The 27,865-nt window shown below is 37.8% G+C and overlaps 1 protein-coding gene across 5 annotated transcripts in view; it reads left to right on the top strand.

Moving 5' to 3' along the window:
* The window catches only part of KDM6A (lysine demethylase 6A), a 156,289-nt gene extending 136,046 nt beyond the window's left edge, over positions 1-20,243 (top strand). For 2 of the 5 annotated variants that reach the window (XM_079764909.1, XM_079764907.1), the window contains 6 exons: positions 638-752; positions 3,772-3,959; positions 4,829-4,970; positions 16,060-16,186; positions 17,835-18,005; positions 19,269-20,243. In XM_079764909.1, the coding sequence (XP_079621035.1) occupies positions 638-752; positions 3,772-3,959; positions 4,829-4,970; positions 16,060-16,186; positions 17,835-18,005; positions 19,269-19,298 (773 nt within the window). In that variant the 3' untranslated portion in view covers positions 19,299-20,243. The remainder of the gene's footprint in view (positions 1-637; positions 753-3,771; positions 3,960-4,828; positions 4,971-16,059; positions 16,187-17,834; positions 18,006-19,268) is intronic. The other 3 variants (XM_079764910.1, XM_079764908.1, XM_079764911.1) reach the window with 2 other exon arrangements.
* Positions 20,244-27,865: the final 7,622 nt, after the last annotated feature.

Raw genomic sequence — 27,865 nt, 5'->3', positions numbered from 1 at the left:
AGAACAATTAACAGAGCTTAAGAATCCTGTAGGACACTATCAAAAACACTAATAGGCCCTGCCCAGGTAGCTCAGTTGGTTAGTGTTGTCCCAATACACCAGTGGTCGGCAAACTGCGGCTCGCGAGCCGCGGTTTGCTGCTTTGTTAACTAATGAGTTTGCCAACCACTGCAATACACCAAGATTATGGGTTCAAGCCCTGGTCAGGGCACATATAAGAATTAACCAATGAGCCCTAGCTGGTTTGTCTCAGTGGATAGAGCGTCAGCCTGTGGACTGAGTGAGGGGTCCCAGGTTTGATTCTGGTCAGGGCACATGCCCGGCTTGCGGGCTCAGTCCCCAGTGTGGGGCATGCAGGAGGCAGCCAATCGATGATTCTCTCTCATCATTGATGTTTCTATCTCTCTCTCTCCCTCTCCCTTCCTCTCTGACATCAATAAAAATATGTATTAAAAGAAAAAACAATGAATGCATAAATAAGGGGAACAACAAATCTGCTTCTCTCAAATCAATCAAAAAAACAAAAACAATACCTTTAGAGCATTCTCTGTTGAACATTTCTAAGGTTTCATTTCTAAAGATACATTTCCTATAGAATTTATAGTATGCTGATCTTTTTTTTCTTTTCACATTTTAGGTCATCAAGAAAATAACAACTTCTGTTCAGTAAATATCAATATTGGTCCAGGTGATTGTGAATGGTTCGTTGTTCCTGAAGGTTACTGGGGTGTTCTAAATGATTTCTGTGAAAAGTAGGTTTCCAATCTAAATATTCTTTAAACATAATTACTCAAAAACAGTAATTGTGAAGGACATCTTACTAAAGCTAGATGTCCTAACCAGTTTTCACTTAGCATTCAGCAGAAACTTCATTTAACACAATTTGATTCCAAACCCATTGTTTTGTGTAACTGGGAATACTTTAAGAAAATGCCTTGAAACTACTTCACGCAATGGTAATAGCCTTGAATTTAAAGGAAAGAAAAATTGTTATTAGGCTAATTAAACAGTTGATACATAAGTATTTGTTCATGTGAAAGGTCTGTATTCCAAGAAAAATTATTTTACTGTAAAGGGTTTTAGAAGTGGAAGAAATTTTATAATTGAACACCCTTATAGATTGTTAATAACTCAAACTTCAACACAGTACTCTTTGCTATATCATTATAATATAAATTCTTTTTAAAACTACTCTGGCAACTTAAAGGAACATTATAAAATTTAAATCAACTGTTTCAGATTTTGTTTTGTATTATTGAAAGAACTCATCTGATGGATGTGTTCCTTTCCAAGAATCCTAGAAATAGCCTTCATTTATTTATTTTGAGTTAAAGGGTACCTTGGAAGTGTCTTCATTGATTTAAATTGAAATATTTGTTTAAATGGGATCTTACTTTCTTTTTTCAAAAAAGTACTCCATTGTGCAAACAACTAATATTTTTAGTTACTAATAACATTAGAAAATTATTTTGGTTAACATAAATTATACATAATTATACAATAAAATAAAGGGGGGGCACTAAAAACATTTACATATGAGAAATTTTGGAAACTATATACATATTCCACATACTGTAATTTCTTAATTTGGCATTAAAGAATCTTTTCTGTAAATACCCAAATTTAGTAGGAAATGTAAATACAGTTGCAAAAAGACATATTAATCCAAAATTTCATATATACATGTATATCCATATATATTTATATATTTATACATATTGTCTTTGCTATTTAACCACATAGGTTTCTTTCAATGTAATAAGGAAGCCAAAGATATGGAATTTTAAAGTTCCAAATCCTTTGATGAAATAACCTAGTTTAATCTGATTTACTTTTATGGGCCAACAACTTGGAAGTAGCAGAGATAGAACAGTGTCATGTAGGAAATGTCCATAGTGCTACAGAAAGATTTTTATTTCTCTCATTTTGAGATAGTAGTATATTGTTGCAGCTACAGTACAGTCATTCATGTTCATTATTTTTGAGTAGGGATTGGCTATTTTAAGGATTTAGTTTCCTATCTAAATGGAGAGGTAACCTGGGAGCAAAGATAATTAGAATAGTCAGATGATGTCTAAAAAACTTGAACTTGGGATAATAAAAATATCGAGTTAGTATAAATAGTTAGGTAAATTTAATAAGTGGAAGAAATAGAACTTGCCACCTTAGCATTTCAATATAATTTTGTTTTGCATAAGGATTATTTGAAACTGACTGGTATTGACCTTGTCTGTATTTTGTTTTATGACTTTAAATAATATCTATCTTGAAATAGCCATTCATTTGAATAAATGATAAAAAGGATGCTTGCTGTTTTGTAAGTTTGAGGGTGTCTTTTTTTTTGTATATATATTTTTTTACTTAGTTGTTGATAATTTGATGGTCTTGATCACTTGCTTGCTTGCTTTTGGATGGCAACACGTGGGTAAAGTAGAGCTAGGATTTGTGTTTGTAGCAATATTTTGCTTTACAGGCAAATTTTTCTGGATTGTATCTACACAGCCTTCTCACAAACAGTAAGCCAATTCTTATCCCTTGCAATTAGGCCATGACCATTGGCAGTCTGTTCTAGACTTTGAGGAGCAGCCTTGCATTTGTGTTTTATTTGTTTGTTTGTTTGTTTGCTTGTTTTTAGAAAAAAATGTAAGATTGAGATTCCATCTAGATTATAGGTTGGTAAGCTTTTCATAACGGTCCAAATAATAAATATTTTAGGCCTTGCAGGTCATACGGTCTCTGTCACAACCATGTCATTACAGCACATAAACAGTCACACAATATGTAAATAAAGGGTCATGGCTCTGTTTTAATAAAAAAATTTTATTTATGAAAATGCAATGGGCTGGATTTGCCAATCCTTGATACAAAATAAATAAATAAATAAATAAATAAATAAATAAATAAATAAGAAATTTAAACCAATGAAAATAATTTAAAGGTACACTTTATCATAACTTTTAGAACAAAGCACAGAAATAAAGACAAGGCTATTAGATATTAAGGAAAGGAAAATTTCCACTCTGGAAGTTTTTCATTTCCAAAAATGAAATCTAAAGTAGTAAATTGAATTTTTAAGAATTCTTTTGTAGGAAAAGTTGTTTATGTAGTTTATAAAGTACTTCATATTATATCATGATGAAGTAGAATAAGAAGCTGGATTTTAACATATGAGCATAGCAATGTGATCTGTAGAAATGTTTCCAAAGTGTACTGGTTGTGGCAGCAGTGATGGTTATTTGTGCATATGTGTGAGTGTAGTACATGGGTGAGATTGTTCATTTTGCATAGTCACCTAGTCATGAAAACCAGAGACCATCTCTGTTTTTCACTTACCTCAGAAATAGAAGTTCCTAGTACTTTATTTGTCATAGTGTTTCTGTTTATGGATTTAAATGACGATGTCAGCTCCACCTTCTATTTACCTTTTAGAGATTTCTCAGTACTCCAGGGAGAAGGGTTCAATCAAAATAGTCTTTAGAGAAGTGAAATTGAAAATGATGTGTATAAGTGTTGCTTAAAGGTAGCTTTGGATTTCATTTGGATCTTTAAAAAATCATCTTAAGATAGTAATACTGATCTTCGGGCAAGTCATCCAAAAATTAACTGTAATTAATTTTACCCCTGTACATATAGCAGTTCTTACTGCACAAGCCATTACTTTTCAGTGCAATGAATGAACATATTTTTTAAAACTCCTGACATTTGTCTTCTAGTTTTATAAGGAACTTATTAAAGTACTTGATACATTCGCATTATTTTTTCTTATTTCAGAAATAATTTGAATTTCCTAATGGGTTCTTGGTGGCCCAACCTTGAAGACCTTTATGAAGCAAATGTTCCAGTGTATAGGTTTATTCAGCGACCTGGAGATTTGGTCTGGATAAATGCAGGCACTGTTCATTGGGTTCAGGCTATTGGCTGGTGCAACAATATTGCTTGGAATGTTGGTCCACTTACAGGTATTTTAAAGATTATGCTAAAAAAAACACCCCGTTTAATTTATAAGGGATTGTATTTGATCTTTTTTTTTTTTTCTTGGAATATATCCCACTAAAAATTGGAAGAAGAGTGTCTCCTTGAATAAAAATTTAATTTGTAGTACAAGAAATTAAATTAAGTTAACAAATAGAAATCCAAGACTATAGATCTCAGCAAAAACAAATGTATATCTTTATATACAAGGAAATATATATTTTAAAAAACAATGGACATTTCTTATTCCTCATTATAATAGTTTTAAATGGGTATTTGTGATCAGTGGGTGGCTTTCCTTCATGCAATAGAGTGCTTGGTTTTGTTTTATAAAGGAAACCCCTTATGGGAGAAAGCAAAATAGAGTACTCAGTCTTTCAAATTTTTCTTCTCTCTGGTGTTATGAATAGCCCTATTATATCAAAATCCATTTGGATTCTGCCTGCCTTCAGGCAGTAGATAGTTAAGATGAATAATATGGCCTTTGGAGCCAGATAGACCTGGATTAGGACCAGGACTTGGCTCTTGCAACTTTGGGCAAGTTATATAACCTCTCAGGGCTTCAATTTCTTCATTTGTATAATGGGAATAATAAAATTAAAAAGGTGATACTATAGATTAAATGAAATAATGTATTAAAATAGCTCAGCACAATGCCTGGCACATAGTTAAAATAAGCACTGTTTACATGATCGCTATTATTATTACCATATTATCAAAAAACATAAAAATTATTTTTGTCATATTTTGAGGTTTTCAGAATTGCTTTTGATGATATCACCCGAGAAGGTGATAATGGTTATCTTCATAAATTTTGGTACTTTGGGTTGCTTTATAACTGTTTTTTTTTTCCTAGCCTGCCAGTATAAGTTGGCAGTGGAACGGTACGAATGGAACAAATTGCAAAGTGTGAAGTCAATAGTACCCATGGTTCATCTTTCCTGGAATATGGCACGAAATATCAAGGTCTCAGATCCAAAGCTTTTTGAAATGATTAAGTAAGTGCTTTCTAAAACTGCTGTAGTCCCTCTCTTTTTGGGGAGTGTTAATTATTCAATCTCCCCCCTCCCCCAGAATTATGTTGACATCAAAACAAAATGGTCCAGAAGTCTAGCAAATTATAATACAATAATCCACATGTTAAAAGCATTTTTCCCTTCCAAATAGTTAGTGCACTGTTGTATAAAGAGGATCAAAGGCACAAATGACTTTTAAACAATTAGATTCACAAACCTTGCTTCCCCACTATCTTCTGAACCACCTGATTCCTAGGAGAACTTTAGTTTTAATATTGAAAGGCTGCCCTTAGTATTGGGAGAGGAAATGACATCACAAAATAATTGCTGGTACAGAGAAATTAGCATTTAATATAGGGATTTGACTAAAATGTTAATTTTTTATTTTCATTAAATCATATATCTTATAATTGTCCCTTTGTTTAGCTGCTTTAAACATGTAATGCAAGTTATTTGAATACATATGTTTTAGTAAGCTTCTCATTTATTATCACAGTTTCTGACCTAGCTATATTATAAATCTGTTTAGAAGTAACATTTTCAAATAGTGCTGTATAGCAGTGTTTCCCTAAACTGTCTTTTCTACCGTTACTGTTCCCAAAAGGTAGGGAATTCTGGTCAAAGAAATATGGGAAATGATGGATTAGGTAAAGTTCTTTTTTTCTTAAGTGTTGGTGTGTTTTGTGAATGGGGAGAAGGGTTATAATGTATTTCCCCAACCCATTTGTTTGACAAGTATCTTTTGAAAGAATTGATCTCCTCATAAACTTATTTTGGAATACACTGCTTTATACTCACTGATGAAATAAATTTGTCTTTGTTAAAATAATACTGAAGTATTTTTCCTGCAGCTATAATCATTTGGTCAGCATGTGTTGTTTTTAAAATACTGCCTTTTAAAAGTAATATGACTTACTAAAATGATTTCAAACCTAAGTCCCAATTTTTATTCAAACAAAAATTGTGTGGCCAAGGTAATATGTGTGTGGATGTTCTTATGATACAGTCCTTTATCAGTTGCACCATTTTTATCTAGTCCTTGGGCAGAAGTGGTAGGAGGAGGCAAAGGTAACAAAAACTAAATCATAGCAAGTAATGTACAAATACTTGAAAAAGTTGGATCTTAGGTATCATGCTCTATACATGTATTTGGTAGTGGAGTGTGGGGGTTGTCTATCTATTTATTCTATTACTAGGGGCCCAGTGCACTAATTTGTGCACCTTGAAAGGAACTGTGAGCCGCAAGGCTGCGGTGGGCACAGGGGCGGATCTCGGCCCATCCTCCGTGCCCCATCCTGGCCCTCCCACCGCAGCCCCTGGTTCCCTGTCTGCCGGCAGGCCCGCTCCACGCTGTTAGCGCAGCTCCTGCTGCTGCCACTCCCATGCGCTGACAGCGTGGAGCGATTGGGGCCGGCGCCAGCAGCAGGTGCAAGCAGCAGCTGCTGCCCCGATCACCCCTCAGGAGCAGGGGGAGGTGGAGAAGCCCTCAGGGGCGATCAGGGCTGGTGGCGGGCGCCAGCAGCAGGTCTGAGCAGTGGTGCTGGCTGCGGGTGCAAGCAGGGCTGGCATCGGCAGCAGGTGTGAACGCCTGGCGGGACCGCAGCGTGCGGGAGCAAAGAATGTTCAGTAACCACCAGAGGCTCGCCCTGATAACAGTGACATGCACCCCGCCCTAGTCTGGTGCCCCTGCTCACCTGCTCCACCATCCCGCCGTGGCTGACGCCCTCCATGTTCCATGCACACCCCCTGGTGGTCAGCACACATCATAGCAACTGGTTGTTCGCCGTTCAGTCTGTTTATATATTAAGGTTTTATATATACAGATATCTCAGAATGGTACTTGGTTCTGAATAGGAAATTAAGGGTTACTTTTGGGGAAAATTTGTTTAAAGTCACTAAAGATGTTTAGTTAATTTGGAGATAGGCATAAACTAGGTAAATTCAGATCAGTTTTGCTGTAAAATTGTCTCCATATCATTGCTTTGGTCCTCAAATCTAGTATCCTGCCAATAGAGGAAGTGGTATTGATTTGTTCTAGCTTTGAGCTATACCGATTCTTAAGAAATGGTGTTCTCCCCTGCCATTCCTTTCCTCTGCTTTGAGTCATTTTCTTCATCCCCTGTTCACGCCACCATCCATAGCATTCTACATTTACTACGCCCCTGTCACTTCTCTTGCTGAGGTCACCAATGACCAACTATTTTAAACATATTAAGGCACACATTTAAACTTTCTTTAATGTCTCCATTTGTTCCTCAGATCTGACCCCCACTTACCTTGTCAGCCATTTCTCCCAATGCTGCCTTGAGATGTGTGCTTGAATTTTCTGTTTATTTTTATCACTCTGGTATTTTAAGCCGTCTTTAATGTGCACTGCAATTTTCACACCTCCTCTCTTTGTTCTCCTTTGTGTTATCTTTCAGTAACGCTTTAATTCATTATATATTGAGCATATGAATTGTAGGTTATTTTAAAAGATAAAATATCAGCGAGATGTAAAAAGTGGAATGGAGAAGATATACAAATATAGTCCTCTTCCTTAACTTGCTCCCTGAAAGTTGTTGTTTTTAATTCATAAATACTGTGACTCTACAATGTGTGGTTTTTAGGTTTTCACCGTTAAATGGTAAGCCTGCCCAATCAAAATGAAGGTAAGCCGTTAAGGGCACGTACTTCAGTTGCAGGTTAGGCAACTCATCGATGTGTCTCCCATCAATGTTTCTCTCTTAAAAAAAAATATCCTCAGGTGAGGAATCACACATACACACACACACACACACACACTGTAAGGAAAATTTACCTTGTGATTTCTCATCCACTCAACTGACTCCGTGAGCTCTACGAATTTCTTTTCATCCTTTCATATTTGTTTACTATTTATTGTGAACTGAGTTGATGCTCAGGTATTGTGCTAGGTGACAAAAGAATTTGATCACTTCTCTGGCACTTAAAATAATTGGGGAAATAGTCAAAACATTAAAATACATGGTCTTTACTATAATGTTGGAAAAGTTTATTTTAAAAAATGCGGGGAAGCACAGAGGAAGGCACTTCTAGAGAGGAACATTCAGGAAAGGCTTCACAGAAATACTACAGCTCCATAATTCCTTATCCTAAACCCCTTAGACCAAATGTGTTTTGGTATTCAGAATTCAAGTGTCAATATCAAATGAGTTTTTGCAAAATTTATGAAAAATTTGTGGGATTATAATAGATTATGAGCCTATATTTATATTAAGTGATTTAATAATGGGAAGTGATGATATATCCTATTGTCACCTACTGTCCCTCCTTAATCATTTTGGGAATGAATTACTTGTGGTTTTTTAAACCACTCAACATTGCTCTTTTTTTCCTTTGCATTTTCAAAATCACGTTTGGACTTTTAGAGTCCTGTAGTTTCATAGCATCCTTTAAATCATTTAGTAAATCTCTTTCAATTTTCACATCCTAGCTATTTTACTAAAATAAATCTCATACTCTTCTTCACATTCTTCCAGCTACCCTCCTACATTACCATGAGTCAAAGAATATTTGTTATCTTGATTACTTCTTTTATTTCCTAATGCAGTGAACTTGACAAGAAAAGATCACAGCCTGACTCCTTAGGAAATTTTAGTGGAAGATCAGTGCATAATCTCTCTCTTGATTTCCTTAACTGTTTAAATGAAAAAAATTTTTCCACATATTGCAAGCAAACTTACTTTCTCCTTCTTTAGACTAAACTTTTAAATGACTCAGGTTTAAGCCCTATTTGTTAGCTGTTGAGTTTTCTGAATCATTAGCTATTTTTAAAGTAGAGCAGTCCCACACAAAGAAATGAATTAAGGAAGACTTATAAATATAAGGTTACTGAGTTCTTCCTTTAATTCATTGAGGTATGATATATTTTTCCATGTTAATATAACTTATTCTTCTTTAAAATATATAAAATTTACATACATGCCCCCAAACTTGTTTACACTTTTCCCTCCAATTTATTACTTAAAAATGTTTTTAATCTACAAAAATGGTTGAAATACTAATGCAATGAATACCTATATAACCTCATCTGGAGTCATAAGTTTTTGCCACATGTACTTAGCTGTTCACACACACACACACACACGCATACACACACACGCATGCACGCACACGCGCACATTCTTATACACTTTTTTCCCCTCTGAATCATGAAAAGTAATTTGCAAACATTATGGCACGTCACCCCAAATACTTCAGCCTGCATCTCTTAAGAATAAGGATATTCTCACATAACTACAGTGCCATTTACCATATCTAAGAAATGTGAAATTTAATAGTAACCAGCTAATACATGGTCTACATTTAAATTTACCCAACTACCCAAAAATGTCATTTTTTTTTTAGCTCTTTCCCCTCCCTACCCCACCACCTTCAATCAAGATTGAATCAGGTTTATATTGAATTCAATATGTAGCCATTGTGTCATTAGTCTTTTTTTATTGATTTTAGAGAGAAGTAAGGAGAGAGAAACATCTATTTGTTGTTCCACTAATACTATATGCATTCATTGGTTGGTTCTTGTATGTGCCCTAATCGGGGATCAAACCTGCAGCCTTGGAGAATTGGGATGATGCTCTAACCAACTGAGCTGCTCGGCCAGGGCTGTGTCTCAATTCTCTTTGGGTTATACATTTTTGAGAAGAAATATTGATGCTGTTTACTTTGGTAAGCCCATGTCCCCTTCTAGTATAAACTGTGTCATAGATATTTCCATTCATGGGTCCTGTTACTAAATAGGCACTTTAAAACTTAAAATTAAGGGTGGGGAGATTATTGCTACTTTTTATTCATCTTCATCTTAGTTTAAAGCTTTTATCCTTTGGTTTTAATTTTAAAGTATTAATTAAGATCTAAGAGAAACCCTCATTTTTTGCAAATTCATGATTCCCATCTTCAGGTATTTGAGATAGATTGCTTTGGCTTATATAACGCTAAGGCTTTCTTTTTGTAGTTCACTTTCCTAAGACTCATATTCAGTATGTTTGGGCATTGAAGTATTCCTTTAAACAGGACCCTTGAAAGGAATCAAATGGTAATGAAGCAGGTGAGAACTGGGGACTATTGGTACTGATTAACTTTCTCTGAAGATAACAGCTTTCAGAATAATGATTCTTTTGTTTTTTAATTAATGATTTTTTTATTTTTCAATTACAGTTGACATTCAATATTATATTAGTTGTAGGTGTACAACATAGTGGTTAGACATTTATATAACTTAGGAAGTGGTCCTCCCCATAAGCCTAGTACCCACTTGACACCATACATAATTATTATAATACTAGAGGCCCGGTGCACGGGTGGGGGACTGGGGGGGATGTGGGAAGTTGGGAGGGGCCGATCGGGGCCCTGATTGGCCTGGTTGGCCACCGCAGTGTGCCTCATAGCGACTGGTCCTGGCATTCCAGTCACTTGGCTTTTATATACTAGTATATAGATTCTTGACTGTGTTCTCTATGCTATACTTTACATCCCATGACTTTTTTTTATTTATTTAAATTTCTTATTGTTTAAAGCAGCGGTTGCCAACCTTTCAGACCTCACGGACCACCAGTGGTCCTTGGAACACCGGTTGGCAACCGCTGGTTTAAAGTATTACGTAAGTCTCCTTTTTTCCCCCATTGACCTCTCCCCCCATGACTGTTTTGTAACTACCAATTTGCACTTCTAAATCCCTTCACCTTTTTTACTCAGTCCTCCATCCCCCCTCCTATCAGGCAACCATCAGTTTGTTCTAATAGAGAGGTTCTTTTAGATGCAGCTGAATGGGTTAATCTCAATGGTAGATATACTAGTAAATATGGTATACACTGTTGTAATCATGTTGGATTATTAGCAAGTTAATTTAATGGTAGGTAGTATGTTTCGATATGTTGGAAATTCTGGTTTCTTCACCAACCATGATAAGCAGTTCAGTGCATTTTAAAATGTCAAAAACAGAATTCCAAAGAGCCCATTTTCCACTGAAAAATGGAATGTTAGAAAATCTTTGATTTAGGAAAAGCAAATCAGACAGCATGCTGAGGAGTAGAAAGTTAATTTTCTAAAATTTCAACGGTACCAAGACCATTGAAAACCACTCCCACAAACTTCTTTCTTTTCCTTTTTTTTTTTTTTTACTCAATTTTTTTCAATTACAGTTTATATTCAATATTACTTTGCATTAGATTTCTTTCAGAACTATTTTTGTTTTCCCTTTTCTTATAAACATATTGTAGATTATTACCCTGTCTATGTGATACACACTTTATCACAAGCACAGAAGTATTGAATATAAAGTAAAACAAACTGTTAAGTATTAACTCCCTTTTCCCTTTGATTCCCATTTTTAAATGGGTAAGTGAGGTGTTCTACAACACTGGTCATAGCCAGTTGGCCTAATAATTGAATGAGACGGTCTAGTTACAAAGACCAGTCCATAGTTAGCATAGATCCCAGTGTAGTTGTCCTAGGACCGTGGTCGGCAAACTGCGGCTCACGAGCCACATGCGGCTCTTTGGTGCCTTGAGTGTGGCTCTTCCACAAAATACCACGGCCTGGGGGAGTCTATTTTGAAGAAGTGGCGTTAGAAGAAGTTTAAGTTTAAAAAATGTGGCTCTCCAAAGAAATTTCAATCGTTGTCCTGTTGATATTTGGTTCTGTTCACTAATGAGTTTGCCGACCACTGAGAGGTTAACATTCTTAACACATTGCGGACGGATCATGAGAATTCTCGTGTTTTCTGTTCTAAGGCTTGTGGCCAATCACGAGAATTTTTAAAAAAGATATTAGCTTGTAAGAACATGTAATAAATAACTTCAAAATGCAATGGGTATTTAATTTTAAAGCGTGCCTTTAACATTTATGTAAAATTTTTTTTGTACTCGTTCAATAGAAACTTATCTGGTTACTGGGTAAAGCTAGCAATAAAACTACTAGTCCGCAATGTGTTAAGATACTCATTTTATTATTGACTGAGACCTTGATTTTCAGCCATGTGGTTGGTTTAAATGAAACTGTTATGTCTTGCTGACATTTAGACCCTCACTGTTGTCCTAGGGGCAATACAACCCTGGAGTGACAGGTGGCAAGTGTGTTATGAGGACTCACGTGTTAGCTCACTTGCCTGCATGGCTCTCTCAGTACGAGGGATTGTGCAAGGCAAAGTGCCTCTTGGAAACTTGAGTTTGTACACCATCTACTCTCAGTGGCTGAGATTGTTAGCAGAACATCTTTAAAAGTGCCAGATCAAGTTAACCCGTGCCTCTGCTCTCTCCACACTGACTTTGGACACTTAGCCAAGGTGCCCCCAGGATGTCAGAGTCATTCCATGGTTGCCTTAACTTCAACATAACATCCTGTCACCGTGGCTTCATTCCTTTATTTTCCTGCCTCAGAAACCTCATCCCAAGATTAAAATCTTCGAAGAACAGTTGTTTGCTCCCTAAGTAATCCCCATATTACCTTTGCTCGTGGCATTTCTTCTGCCTGGAAAGTACCTTCCCTCCCACCTTTCCTTCCCGCCCACATCTAAATTGACAACTTCTTTATGCAAACTTCTGTGATTCCTACCTCCCCTCACCTGAAGCTGAGCTTTCCCTCCTGTTAGCATCATGGTATACTATGTCTGTTTCTCTTTTGCCTCATTTATGAACATATTGTACATGAGCATTTGTCCTAGCGTTACTGTCTTTAGTATTTCAAGTATATTTTTATTTCTATCCCCTCCATGAAGTCATTTTCTAAAACGCCATCCTTCTTGAGGTTTCATCTTTGCAGACTGGTTTTTGGGCGGATTAGATTCTACTGTGTAACCTCGAATACACCAAGCCCTCGACCAGCCTTTTCTTGGCTTTCTCCCACGCCAGAGCTGTCTTTAATACTCACCGCCTTCTTGAGGTAGTCTTTCATCCAAGCAGCGAAAAGTAGCAGTTGGATCCTGAAACCACATTGATCCTTAAACGTCACAGAATTCCCTGCCTTTCTATCTCCTGAAATTACTTCTGACCCTATTCCTAAAATGCATTTATTAAAAAACGGCATATCTTCTGCAATTTTATACTTTCTGCTAGTGATTTAATATGTTCTTTTAAACAAATGAATTATTAATTGCTGTAAGAAATATTTACTAAAATTCAGCAAAACTAAAATGAAGAGGAAATAACAATCCTGATCTGGTTTGATTGTGATTTTTTTAGCTCTTCAATACACTCGAACATGGTCTAGGATTAATCAAAGCAGAACAGATTACTGTTAAGTCAAGTCTTAAATATTATATCTGTATCTTCTCTAGGATCCTTTCCCTAAATCTCTGTATTTTCTGATTCTTCCCTGCCCTTTGACTGAATCGGATTCTTTCTTTAGGACCTGCACATTGGTGGACTTCAGAAGAGCCTCTGTCTCACTCAGTTTCCTTGAATTCCAATGGCTACCTTTTGAAAAATGTGAATAAACGAACAATTTAATGTTAAAAGCAAAGAGGAAAGCACAATGTGGTTACTCATTGTCAGATCAGATTAATAGAGCTGTGTGTTTTCTAAGGTTCCAGTAGCTCACAGCATAAAAATTCTGGAGCTGTGATTTCGTACACAGAATACTCATGGCTTAATATTACTAGCAACCCTAGCTCTAACCCTTTATTGTTTGCAGGAAAGTAGTATAATGCATTTTTCTAGATGAAACTACCAAACTAACCATAAATTAGAAACTACCATCTGATTGTCATTGTAGTCAGTAGCACTGGAGTGGAAAATTTATTCACGGAGTAAAGAGTGGGATAATAATACTCCCCAGAACCACGGCTCTGTGTTTTGGGGGTGGGTGGGGGACTGCACTGACTGAATCTCATCTTCAAAAGAGAAAGGGGGAGCGGGTAAGAATACGTGGAAGAGGGTACGGTGTGAGATAGTGAGGAAAAGCTTGAGATTTCCTGCTTTTATAAAACCCCAGGCCAACGACTTAAAAAATAGCTTTATGACATCGGACAAATTTAGCTTCTGAATCCGCACAGGATTGTTAAATGCCTAAGTGTCATAATAGTGTGAAGTACCTAATACCATGCCTTCTGTCTGGTCCTTATTTTTTATTTATTTGATGGGAGCATAGTAGCGTCTGCCAGCCTTCTAGAGGTGTCTGCAGAGTTTTCGGCATTATTTTCCTTTGAAAGAGACCTTATGTTGAAGCCCTGGTTGGAAAACTTGTTCAGTAAGATCCGGGCCTTCAGAGGTGGATTGTGTGGGACATGGGGAGGGAAAAGGGGAAGAGCAGGTACTGTTTAAGAGCTGGTGGCATTGTCTGGATTAGCTTCTCTTTTTACCATGATCTAAATTTTTGCTTTCTCCCTTCCCTGGCATACTTTCACGAACACATACCACATGTGCACGCGCGCGCGCGCACGTGTGCATACACACACACACACACACACACAGAGAGAGAGAGAGAGAGAGAGAGAAGGAGAGAGCTGTCCTAGCTTTGATTTACAACCATAGTCTAAAGCAGCAATCGCTAACTGGTGGTCTGGTGGTCCGTGAGGTCCGAAAGGTTGGCGACCTCTGGTCTAAATCATTTTGTTTCTAAGTAAGGTAAATGTGCAAGAATTGCTGAACAAACTGAGAAATTTATTTTAATATGATGCATAATGGGTTTGCCTTACAGCTAGCTGTGAAGTTGATATTGCTATATCTTTGTTAAATAAGTTAACAAGTTTTACATATATTTTTAGTCATCTTTTATCCTGGCTTAATGCACAGGGGTTCTGATAAGTGACAATACTTTAACCTAGTCACTTATAAAATAACAAGGAAATATAAATTAAGAGAACTTAAATGTGCTATTATCATACATTAAATTTTAGTTATTCAGTAATCAAATGTTTATTGAGTACTTACTATATGCCAGGCACTGTCATAGACAGAGAGTAGACAGCATGGATAAAACAGATAAGACCTTTTGCTTTCAAACAATACTCAATTGCTAAACCCATTTCCTTTTCTTTAGGGTATGTTCATTGTCTCTGAATTTTAGAGGGAAAAGTGCCTTAGAGATCATCTAGACCCGTGGTCGGCAAACTGCCGGCTCGCGAGCCACATGCGGCTCTTTGGCCCCTTGAGAGTGGCTCTCCCACAAAATACCATGGCCTAGGCGAGTCTATTTTGAAGAAGTGGCGTTAGAAGAAGTTTAAGTTTAAAAAAATTGGCTCTCAAAAGAAATTTCAATCGCTGTACTGTTGATATTTGGCTCTGTTGACTAATGAGTTTGCCGACCACTGATCTAGTCCAACCTCTTCAAATGGAGAGTCTGAGCCTAAGATTCAAAGGAGAGTTAAGAGAATTTAGCAATTTCAAGTAATGACAGCAAACTATAGGGAAATCAGCACAAATTGTGAGAATTCACTATATTGTTAGCATCATAAGTATGAGTTTAGAGAAGCCACAAATTATAAACTCAATTGTGTTTATAAATGCAAGGTTCTTTATTACCTCTAAGTTAAAATAGAGGATTTAAATGTCTCTTTTCTTCTTTCGTGCTCTAGTGAAACCAATTTGGTATTGTGTGGTGACTAAACACATAAACGGCTTTCTGCTTATAGACTCAAAAGCTTCCAAAGCATCTGTATAGATGATGGCGTTCACCATTGTCTGGGTAGTACTGATAGAAATAACATGCCTTCCTGCCTTGCTGGGATCAGAGTTCAGATCTGGAATTCAGACCCCCTATTTCAAGGATGAGAACATTGACTCCCAAAGAGGTCAATTCACTTGCCCAAATAAGAGCCAAAAGTAACAGCTTATATTTAAGCAAGGAATCAGGTTTTGCATAATAAGATCATTATATTTTTATATTCAGATAAAAATTATTCTCAGCTTTAACTGATATAATATTAATATCAGACCTGCTGAACAGTAACCCCATTTTTTAAAAATCTCAGATTATCTGAGACATTGACAAAAGAAAAATGAAGTCACAGATATTAGAACTGAGTCTCTTGGCATTATTTCTAATGATATATCTTTTATGCTAAAGACATTCAATATTCAATTGCTGGTCACAAATAATTTTTTCCCTACGACAGGTATTGTCTTCTAAGAACCCTGAAGCAATGTCAGACATTGAGGGAAGCCCTCATTGCTGCAGGCAAAGAGATTATATGGCATGGGCGGACAAAAGAGGAGCCGGCGCATTACTGCAGCATTTGTGAGGCAAGTGACTTTTATTCTCCACCCCTAGGTTTATAAGGCCTCTTCCCGCTCCACTTTTGGTTTCTCTTTAGTTATTTTTAAAAATATATTGAAACGTTTATGTAATACATTTTATTGAAATTGTAATTGTATTTAAAATCTTATTTTCTTGTTACTTAGCTACTAAAATTTAATCTGACGGTATACTATTTTACTAACTATGGATTAACTCCAAGTATCTACTACAGAGTCATTTGTATAATAGATATTTAACAGATGATAATCATCAAGAAGTTTAGGCTTGGAATTTTAAGCTATGAGCAATCCAGAAGCAGACAGATGCCAATAAACTGGATGTAGTTCAGTATAGCTCCAGGCAGATCAATGTTAAGTCCTCTCTGGTGCAGCTCACAATACATTGGTCAGTCTTCTGAAGCCAAGGCTTGCAAGAGATGCGGAAACGAAGAAGATAGGGTACCTGAAGGAGCTTCCATAGTCTGCTCAAAGAAGACAAATTATGAGCAACTAATTGTAATGCACATGAGACTGGTGAATGCAGAGCTGGTCTTGCTGTTATGACAACCCTGAGGGGGGAAAAGGACCACATTTTCCTTTCTATATTGGCATAAGAGTTCACTAAAGTATTAACATTTGAGTCCATCCTTAAGGGTGAGTATGAGACTTCGGTGGACTAAGAAATGATGAGAATTGGAGGTAGAATGAATGTTATTATGAGCTATAAAAACAATATGGGAAATGAAATGGCTTATCCATAAAAGGGTAAGTTAGTCCAATGTGGCTGGAACTTACTGGGACAGACTGCGAATTATAAGTCTAAGTAGTAGGAAGCTTACAGAGCATCTTGAATGACTTGAAGGAATTTGATATTCTGAGGTCATTGAAGCCATCAAAAGATTTTGAGCAGGCAACCAACTTAGATATGTGTTTTGAGGTTTGGCTAAGCACTCAGCACTCTGATATGCCTTGGAGGTGCAAAGATGAGTAAACATAGTCTTTATCTTTGAGAAGCTCAGTCTATAGGGGAAGACAAATATCCATTCATAGTGCCCAGTATGAGTACTGTCAGAGAAGTAAAAAGAAAATTATGATCACTTTTACCTGACTGTATAGTAATGTTTTGGATTTAGAACAAAGTAGACTGACCTTTATTAAACTTTTGAATTACACTTTTGCCAGTGATTTTAATGAGTAGCCATTCCCTTAGGCCAGTCGTCGGCAAACTCATTAGTCAACAGAGCCAAATATCAACAGTACAACGATTGACATTTAAGAGCCTTATTTTTTAAACTTAAACTTCTTCTAACGCCACTTCTTCAACATAGACTCGCCCAGGCCGTGGTATTTTGTGGAAGAGCCACTCTCAAGGGGCCAAAGAGCCGCATGTGGCTCGCGAGCCGCAGTTTGCCGACCACGGCCTTAGGCCATTCCCTTGAATATACATTGCCACCCATGTCTCTGGATTTGGTGCAGAATAAATCTTGTCCATTAAAGAATTGTAAACATGGCCATGTTTGTCTTGGTACCTACTTTCAACTAGAGATAACTGTCCACAACTCCATGTAAAGTAAGATTCTATGATTTTATTACAGTATCACAATAAGTAAATGCCACTGTCGCAATTGAATGCTTTTTCTCTTGTATAAAATAGGTGGAGGTTTTTGATCTGCTTTTTGTCACTAATGAGAGCATTTCTCGGAAGACATATGTAGTGCATTGTCAAGATTGTGCACGAAAAACAAGCAGAAACCTGGACAATTTTGTGGTGCTAGAACAGTACAAGATGGAGGACCTGATGCAAGTCTATGACCAATTTACATTAGTAAGTGAAATCACCATGTGAGTACATAGCTAGCTGGCTAGGGAAGCAGCCTTGTTTGTTCTGCCACCTGAGAAGCAGGAGGTATGAAATACTTACATTTTCTTTTGGCTCGTTAGATATTGCATGGTGTTCCCCTCCTCCACTTCCAAGTATTCATTGCTATGAAGTTAGCATATTTTATTTTCACTTTTCTTCCTGGGCGAGACCAGCCTAAATAATACCACAGTAATTATATTTTTAAATCTTTGTGTGCTTTTTGAACACTATCACATTGTCATCTCAGTTGATAAAAATTTTTGTGTACTCACAGGTTATTAGTGTCAACAAAATGAATCCGTAAATGTGCTTTTAAATATACTTCTGCTTTTAGAGCTAATTGTATTTATTTAAAATTTTGTTCTCGCTGGAAGTATTAACCTCATGAGAATATTTGTTAATCCTCACCCAAGGATTCCCCCCCGCCACCCGCATTGATTTTTAGAGAGGGAGGGAGGAAGGGAGGAAAACATCGGTGTGCTACACCATCTGTGCTTCCCATACATGCCCTGATCGAGGCTGGGGATTCGGCAACCCAAGTATGTGTCCTTAACTGGGAATCGAACCCAAGACCCTTTGGTGCTTGGGCCAACACTCTAACCACTTGGCAACACCGGCCAGGGCAACCTTACGGGGAATATTTGATGGAGCATAACTTCCTGCTTTGTTATACAACCTCATGAAATTCAAAGTATACTTATAAATTGCACACAGTTTTTAACTTTTAAACAGCGGATGCTCAGGTCGAAGCATTTTACTCTAGCACATCACTAGTTTTATGAATAGGAAAATAATTTATGAATTGTTGATTTCCTCCAATACATTTCTCTTACAAATGTGATTAGAAACTGAATTTTTGAAATTTAGCTCCTGATATTTTTATTTGAATGGTCTTCAAGATTGCTTGAAGAAGAAAATTATCTGGAGTATGTTACACAAAATGCATTATCTAGTTGATAGGTTCTGAAGCCAGTTACTAATGAAATTATAATTGGTTTGTTAAATTATTTTCTACAAGCCTTTTTTTTTAAAGCAATCGAAAAAAAAAATGCTCAACCTAATAATGTTCTTGAGTTTATGACTATTTGGTGAAGTAGTACAGAAAAATGCTGGTACACTGAGTAGGGTAATGGTCTCAGACTCTTTTAAGAAAATTGTCTAGGTGGGAGTCAGTAAGGGAGGTTATACTTTGTATACCAAAGTAACATCCCTCACTTTTATTTTTAGGCTCCTCCATTGCCATCTTCCTCATCTTGATATTGTTCCATGGACATTAAATGAGACCTTTTCTGCTATTCAGGAAGTAACCCAGTTCTGCACCACTGGCTTTTAGAGCTGTCTCGTAAGGCTGCTGGCTGAAACTGTGTCTATGCAACCTTCCAAGTGAGAGTGTCAACCAACTGGACTGAGGAGGGCACTGCTCCTACTCCAGGACTCTCAACGCTGATCAGCTGTACTTCAGAAAGAATAATAATTTCCATGTTTTGTATATATCTGACAAAACTGGCAACATCATACAGACTACTGACTTGAAGACAACCTCTTTTATATTTCTCTATTTCTGGGCTGATGAACCTGTTTTCATCCTTTTCCCCTTCAGAATTTTCCTTGGAAAAAAATACTAGCCTAGCTGGTAATTTCTTTGTAAGGTAGTTAGCAATTTTAAGGCTTTCTTTGGTCAACTTTTTTTTAATGTGAAAAGTTAGGTAAGGAACTTTTTTACTGCTTTTATGTTTTTCTGTCTTGTTTTGAAACCATGGCGGTTATTATACTTTTGGTTCCTAAATGAAATGTTTAAAAATTAACAGCCAAGTCACAAAGATAATGGATTGCACATAGACTAAGGAATAAACTTCAGATTTGTGATTTTTGTTTCTAATCTTGATGTAAATTTACACTATTTATAAATACATATTTATTGCTTGAAAATATTTGTGAATGGAATGCTGTTATTTTTTCCAGATTTACCTGCCATTGAAATTTTAAGGAGTTCTGTAATTTCAAACACTACTCCTATTACATTTTCTATGTGTAAATAAAGCTGCTTAGCATTGTACAGAAACTTTTATTAAAATTGTTTAATGTTTAAAGAGTTTTCTATTGTTTGAGTTTTAAAAAGATTTTATGTACAGTGCCCAGTTTTTGTTCATTTTTCAAATCTGATTATATATATTTTATATATACTTATGTATGTATATATAATATATATAGAAATCTGGATATCTATGTATAAAGATTTAGAACTTAAAATTTTCTCATTTTAAGTTTCACATCTATGGTAGATTTTTGAGGTGTCTACTGTAAAGTATTGCTTACAAAAGTATGATTATTTTTAAAGAAATATATATGGTATGTATCTTCAAGACCTAAAATGTCAGACTGGTTTATTGTTAAGTTGCAATTACTGCAGTGACAGACCAATAAACAATTGCTGCCAAAATGTAGTACAATAGTAGAAAACAAATAGTGATTGAACTTAAGGTTTTAAAGGGAATGTTATATGGGCTTGACAAATCCTGTACATCATTTAGTAGCTTTTTATATGGAAAAAATATTCAGATAAAGGATTCTATTTTAGAATGCAAATAAATTAAGAGACTTATTTTTTAATGTTAGGCAATTCTGAAATTTCATGCTTTCCTGCTTGCATGACACGATGGGGGCGGGGGGGGCCTAGTCTGCAAATTCCATGTCACTAGTAATATAGCAAGCTATATTAGCATTAACAGGTCACTTCTGATTAATAATAGTATTTTATTTTAAAGTAACGGTACCTTGCATTTGGCACATATTCTCACTTTATTACTCTGTTCTTTCTAACTTTCTAAGATTTTTCCAGGAAGCTATAGTGAAGAAGCATAGAGAATGCTTATAAATGAAGTTATATGTATGACTAAAGAAAATTTATAATCCTCTCTAGTGAAATGCTGTGCTGATTGCATTAATCAAGTACTTTTTCCCTGTACCTAAGGAGCAAGAGTGCTTGTCTTAAATGCTGCTCAGGATGCTTAACCATTAATATTTCTAAATGAACTCAAGACAAACAAAATAAAAATTGCAAGCCAGCTACCCAGAAACAAATGTTAAAGGAAGGCAGAAGCTATACCTAAATGTTTCTTAGCCGTTCTAGTTTATCTTACTGACACAGTGTCTTATTTTCTGTTTTGTTTTATACATATATATATATATATATATATATATATATATATATATATATTATTGGTTTAGAGAGGAAGGGAGAGGGGGAGAGAGATAGAAACATCAATGATGAGAGAGAATCATGGATCAGTTGCCTCCTGCACGCCCCCTACTAGGGATCAAGCCCACAATCCAGGCATGTGCTCTTGACTGGAATAGAACCTGGGACCCTTCAGTCTGCAGGCCAACACGCTGTCCACTGAGCCAAACCAGCTAGGGCTCTGTGGTTTTATTCAGATAGTTTATTACCAAGATTACTCTAAGTTGTGTGACATTTAGGAGTAATTTAGTGGTGTTTCACCAATAACTATTTGGAAGTTGTATGTCAAGAATACTTGTTCAGCTTAGTCTGGGATAGAGAGGATAGGAGGTAGAAATCAGACACCTGAACATTGAAGTGTAACTAGATGAACAAAGTCATGCAGAACTGCTTTTCATCAATTTAATATCTTTTATAATTTACGTTTTCCAGGTTTCAGAAGAAATAGAATTTTTTTTTCTTTTTTACTGATCCTATAGGGAAATTCCATTAAAGCAAACTCCATCCTGGTCCCTTAATAATAAAACGGGTTTCATCATAACACACATTGTTTAGGCAAAGAAGCTAATTACACACTATGAAAAAGGAAGAAGTGTTGATCCAGAAAGTGGGAACTAAATCATATATTTTCCTCACTGTCACCAGTTAAATAGGAAATGTTACACCATCAGTATAGCAGTTCAAGTTGCTTAACCTATTTAAATTAATAAAAAATGTGGCTTATGCATTTTGAAATAAAAGCTAAGTCACTTTTTTAAGTAGTAAATTGACAAGACTTTTAATATCCTAGTAATTAGCTGAAATTTAACAACATAATATGAATTTAACTTAAATGAAGTACCTCCTTCTCAGAACCTAGTTATTAAATCTTTAAATCATTATCATGTATATTCTCAATTAGTCATATTTATTTAGCATCTCCTAAACAAATCTGAATAAGGTGTCATCCTGCCCTCTACCCTTCACACACATTAATATAGGAGATTTAGGTATTGTGTTGGGCAAAACCTAGGTAATAAGGGCTACTAGTATTGGGGCTTACATTTCAGCGGGGTTTTGTTTAACATCAGTGATCACATCTTCCAGAGCAAGAGGATTTGGGAACTTCGACTAAGGGGTTGGGCGAGTGTTGCAAGACAACTGGAGAGGTGGGAAGGCCCCGATACTGGGAAAGCCTGCCACGAGAGAGGTTTATATGTCACCCTGTGGTTATGGAACCATCACGGGATTTATGCCAAAGAACAAGGTGGAATTTGCAATAGTCTTCCTGCCTGCTTTAACACACACTATCATTTCTCCTGGACATAGCTGCCAGAGGGATATTTCTTTTTTAAATTTTTCTATAAAAATGTATTTGAACCAAAGAGAGGATACACCTGAAAGCAAGATCTTACCAGACATACAGGTACTTCCTGAGGGATGCTTCTAAAGCACAGAAATTCAAGGGGGCGGTGACCTGGGCTTGAACTTTTTGCATGTTGGGAGGATGGAAGTAACAGGTTTGGAAGACAAAATGTAAAGACCCCAGAACCCATTAGTAGATGTCTTCAGATGAGTGGAGGTGCTTCTAACGAGAAGAGGAGATGCAGAAGGATAGTTCCAGAAGCAGATAATGAATTGCTTGTAGAGCAGCTAGTGGTTGAAATTAGGAGAGGCCTGGATGGGAACCATGTACCTCGCTCTCCGCTGAGGTGGTGCTTAGAGCCACGGGCGATAAGCTCACACAAGGAACTGGTGAGGAGAGGTGATGTCAGCATATAAGGACAGCGAAGGAGGAGAAATCGAAAAGAAACCGGCTTGGGGAGGTTACATAACCTTGAGCTTTTGGAAAACAACCACACCTCGTGGCAAACGTGAGGGCTAGAGGGGTTCCGTAGGCTTGGCACAAGACGCTTGGTGGCATCTGTTGGCTAGGCCCCTTCAGGGGAGCAGCAACCTGCTCGCCATGGGTGGATAAGTTCCATTTGAGAGGAAGTGGGGCTCACTTTGGTCTTTCAGGAGCCCTGGGTGTGGAATTACGTTGGTCTTTGGTGAAGAGCGAACAGATCTCCGATTTTAAACATTTCTATCATTGTCCTGGAGTGCGTTACACAGTAATAGTTGTGTATATATGCCCTGAAGCAACCCATGCGGTCCGTTTTTGAAAGGAAAACATACTTTTACAAATTTTTTTATTGTTTAAAGTATTACATATAGTAGTACATATATCTCCTTCTCCCCCCCCCCCCCATTGACCTACCCCCTGTCACATGCCCTCATCCCACCTCCCCAGTGTCTGTGTCCATTTGTTGTGCTTATATGTATGCATACAAGTCCTTTGGTTGATCTCTTGGAAAACATACTTTTTAGTCGAACAGGGAAATGAGGTTGGAACTTTATTTTTAATATATTTTTATTGATTTCAGAGAGGAAGGGAGAGAGAGAGAGAAACATCAATGAGGAGAGAGAACCATTGATCAGCTGCCTCCTGCACACCCCACACTGGGGACCGAGCCCACAATCTGGGCATATGCCCTGACCGGGAATAGAACCGTGACCTCCCTGTTCATAGGTCGACGCTCAACCACCGAGCCAACGCCAGCCGGGCTGAGGGTGGAACTTTTAGTGTGGCCCACAGATACCTACCGTTTGTATGTAAGTACTTTATATACATTCTTTTTAGCCCTGACAATGACCCTTTGAGTTAGGTACTGTTTCTCCCCATCTTACAGAGAGTAAATTGAGGCAAAGAGAGATCACGTAACTTGCCCCAGGCTTGCAGTTATGAAGTGAAGCTAAAAGTCTCACTGGTGATCCAACTTCAGGGCCAGTCCCAGTCCACCTCCCTCTGCAGAGAAATAGGAGTTGAGGGCTTACTCTGCAGTTGTGTTTGAATGACCCTTTTCATTTGAAGTATTTCTTTAAGAGAAAGATGTCTTTCGATTTGAGAACCTGTAATTAGGTCGGTCATATCTTTTCTAGTCCAAACCAGAACCTCTTTGAGATCAAAAGAGGACACTAGTAGTAATTGGAAAGGGCAACACCCAAAAAAACGGGCTCTCCTGGGCAAGCCGGAATGTATGGCAGAGCGTTTAAACTGGTCTTCCCAAAAAGCCTTGTGGGGCAGTGTTTACCTCCTCCCAACATCCTCCTCCTAGATATTTAAGTTCTAACCATGTGTGTGTGGAAGGGTCTGATGACTTCAAATAGATTAAAGGTATGATTGACACAATGCAGTACCCTGAGCCACAGCTACTTCCCAAAATGCTCAGATACAACAGCTATTAAGTTGACTAGGGAGAAAAGTGGAGAAAGCCAACAGATTTTGTAGGCTTAATAGTAAATTGTAGGTAAGCATTAACTTGAGCTCTCCACTTTGTGGCATTTGGCAGAGTGGAATGACATGAGAAAGTTATCTTTAGAAAATTTGATACATGTGATTTAAGTGTCATTATCTTTCATTAAATGTGCTGGAATGCAGCCCTACCTAGCCAGTTTGGCTCAGTGGATAGAGTGTTGGCCTGTGGACTAAATTGTTCCAGGTTCGATTCCGGTCAAGGGCACAGGCCTGGGTTGTGGTCTCGATCCCCAGTAGGGGGCGTGCAGGAGGCAGCTGATCCATGATTCTCTCTCATCATTGATGTTTCTCTCCCTCTCCCTCTCTGAAATAAATAAAAATATATATTTTTAAAAATGTGCTGAAATGCAAATATTCAACTGTCTGCTCATGGAAAGGATTCTCTGTCTACAGAATGGAAACCAGTGATGGGGAAAATGAGACATTTTGGGGGGCTAGCAATCTGAATTTAGCCACTGCCCCTTTAATTGTCTGGTCCTGCAAGACCTGTTCATAAACCTTCCCCAGATGGAATTATCAGTGCTGGCGCCAGGCCAGGCCTTTGGTTGAGGTCTCAAAGCCCCAGCACATAGGGCTCTTTAAGAACTTGCAAAGGGGACCAGAAAAAACCCTTATTTGGAGACAAAGAACTGGAAAAAGTATAACTAGGGAAAGCTTCCTCCATGTTTTTGGCCAGAAATTTGAAAGACATTTTTCTCTGGGCCCGCGTGTAGTAATCCTACCTAATAATAGACAAATATGCAAATTGACTGTACCTTCGCTGTGCCCGCGATTGGCCAGGAGGCGTGGGGGGGGCGGGACTCGGGGTGGCCGGGGTAGCCGATTGGGTCGGCGGGACGCTGAGCTCGCGTTGCCAGCAGCAGCATGAGCTCAGCGTCTGCGCCATGGCTGTGTTGCGGCACAGAAGGGGGCCTCTGGGGCAGCGAGCTCACGACCCACCGCGGACCATCAAAAGCGGGGGAGCTGGGTGCCTGTCCGCTCAGGCACTCAGCTCCCCCCCCTAAACGTGCATGATTCAATCATGCACTGGGCCTCTAGTAATAATAATAAAGTGTAACTCCATTTCTCTAAGCGTTGCTTGGTTTTTCTCCGGTCTTCTGTAACACCAGTACCCAAATCTATGATCCACAAGATTTTCTGGTTTAAGGTACCGAAAACTTTGAGGAGGGGCAGCAAGGTCAAAATAGATCCAGAGACACAGAAACAAGAAACAGACTGAGGAATCTCAGAGGGAATAGAGGGAGAGGCAGGATGGGAAGAGATCAACCAAAGAACTTACATGCACACAATAGGGTGGTAAAGGCCTGTGGCAGGGTGGGGTCCGGGTGGAGGGGGCCAATGGGGGAAAAAGATACCTGTGATACTTTCAACAATAAAGATAAAATCTGATGAACAAAAATAGGTAGAGACATAGAAGCATCGAACAGATCCCCAAACCTCAGAGGGAGGGCAGGGGAGGATGCGTGGGGGGTGGTAAGAGACCAACCCAAGGATGTGTATGCATGCGTATAAGCATGACCCAAGGACACAGACAGTAGGGGGGTGAGGGCGCGGGGAGAGGTCAATGGGGGGGGGAATTATATGTAATACTTTCAATAAATTTTTAAAAATAACAATAAAGAACATTTTTAAAAGAATGTATGAGATACTGATATATCAAAGTTTCAGTAGAAAAGAAAAACTAGAAAGTACCAAAGATTTAAAAATACAGCTGCTGTAAACAAACCTAGATAGTTTTTAAATATTGATCAGCCTTCAAATGGTCCTGTCACAGATCATTTAAAACCAGGTGAGGCTTATAGTCCATGAATTAGAATTCCTCTTGAAACTACCTGCATCTCTCCTTCAAATCAACTCATAAGAGCCCGCTGAAGAGCTGGGTGCGAGCAGCAGGTGATGTGGTAGGAAACATTGAAGGCCATGAAACTTGCATTTTCAGCTTGCTTCAGTCTAAAAATGGCAGTTCCATTTTTAAGTTTTTGAGGAAACTCCATACTGTTCTCCACAGTGGCTGCACCAGTCTGCATTCCCACCAGCCGTGCACGAGGGTTCCTTTTTCTCCACAACCTCACCAGCACTTTCGTTGATTTGTTGATTGTAGCCATTCTGGCAGGTGTGAGGTGGTACCTCATTGTCGTTTTGATTTGTATATCTCTCTGATGATCAGTGACTTTGAGCATGTTTTCATGTGTCTCTTGGCCCACTTTGGAGAAGTATCTCTTTAGGTCCTTTGCCCATTTTTAAATTGGATTGTCTTCCTTTGTTAAGTTGTATGAGTTCCTTATATATTTTGGAAATTAAGCCCTTATTGGACGTTATCATTGGCAAGTGTTCTCCCATGCAGTGGGCTTTCTTGTTGTTTTGTTGATGGTTTCTTTTGCTGAGCAGAAGCGTTTTATTTTGATGTAGTCCCATTTGTTTATTTTCTCCTTAGTTTCCCTTGCCCTAGGAGATGTATCAGTAAATATATTGCTACCAGAGATGTCTGAGATTTTGCTGCCTATGATTTCTTCTAGGATTTTTATGGTTTCACGGCTTACATTTAAGTCTTTTATCCGTTTTGAGTTTACTCTTGTATATGGTGTAAGTTGGTGGTCTAGTTTCATTTTTTTGCATGTATCTGTCCAATTTTCCCAACACCATTTATTGAAGAGACTGTCTTCTCTCCATTGTATGCTCTTGCCTCCTTTGTCAAATATTAATTGAGCGTAATGGCTTGGGTCGATTTCTGGATCTCTGTTCTGTTCCATTGGTCTATATGTCTGTTCTTGTGCCAGTACCAGGCAGTTTTGAGAACAGTGGCTTTGTAATATAGCTTGATATCTGGTATTGTGATCCCTCCTACTTTGTTCTTCTTTCTCAGGATTGCTGCGGCTATTCGGGGTCTTTTTTGGTTCCATATACATTTTTGGAGCGTCTGTTCTAAATCTGTGAAATATGCTGTTGGTATTTTATTTTGTTTTTAATTTTCTTTATTGATTAAGATATTACATATGTGTCCTTATCCCCCGTGTGCCGTTGGTATTTTAATAGGGATTGCAGTCCCAGGATAGTGGGGTGGACGGCCCCTCCCCCAATCCAGTCTCTGAGGGCTCCTTGAAACTGTTCCAACTCTTAAATCAGCCTCTTCTTTTGTTTCCTCGGAAAAGCTCAAAATGCGGGGTGTGACAGTTTGTATCAGCTAGGGTAGGGGGATTAGGGGGCTCCTTTACCTGCCCCTCTGGCTACTGGGAGTGGCTGCTACTCTTG

The sequence above is a fragment of the Cnephaeus nilssonii genome, assembly GCF_951640355.1.
Source record: "Cnephaeus nilssonii genome assembly, chromosome: X".
Lineage (NCBI taxonomy): Eukaryota > Metazoa > Chordata > Mammalia > Chiroptera > Vespertilionidae > Cnephaeus > Cnephaeus nilssonii.
Note: the sequence above shows the minus strand (reverse complement) of the source record. Positions and strands in the feature narration are given on the sequence as shown.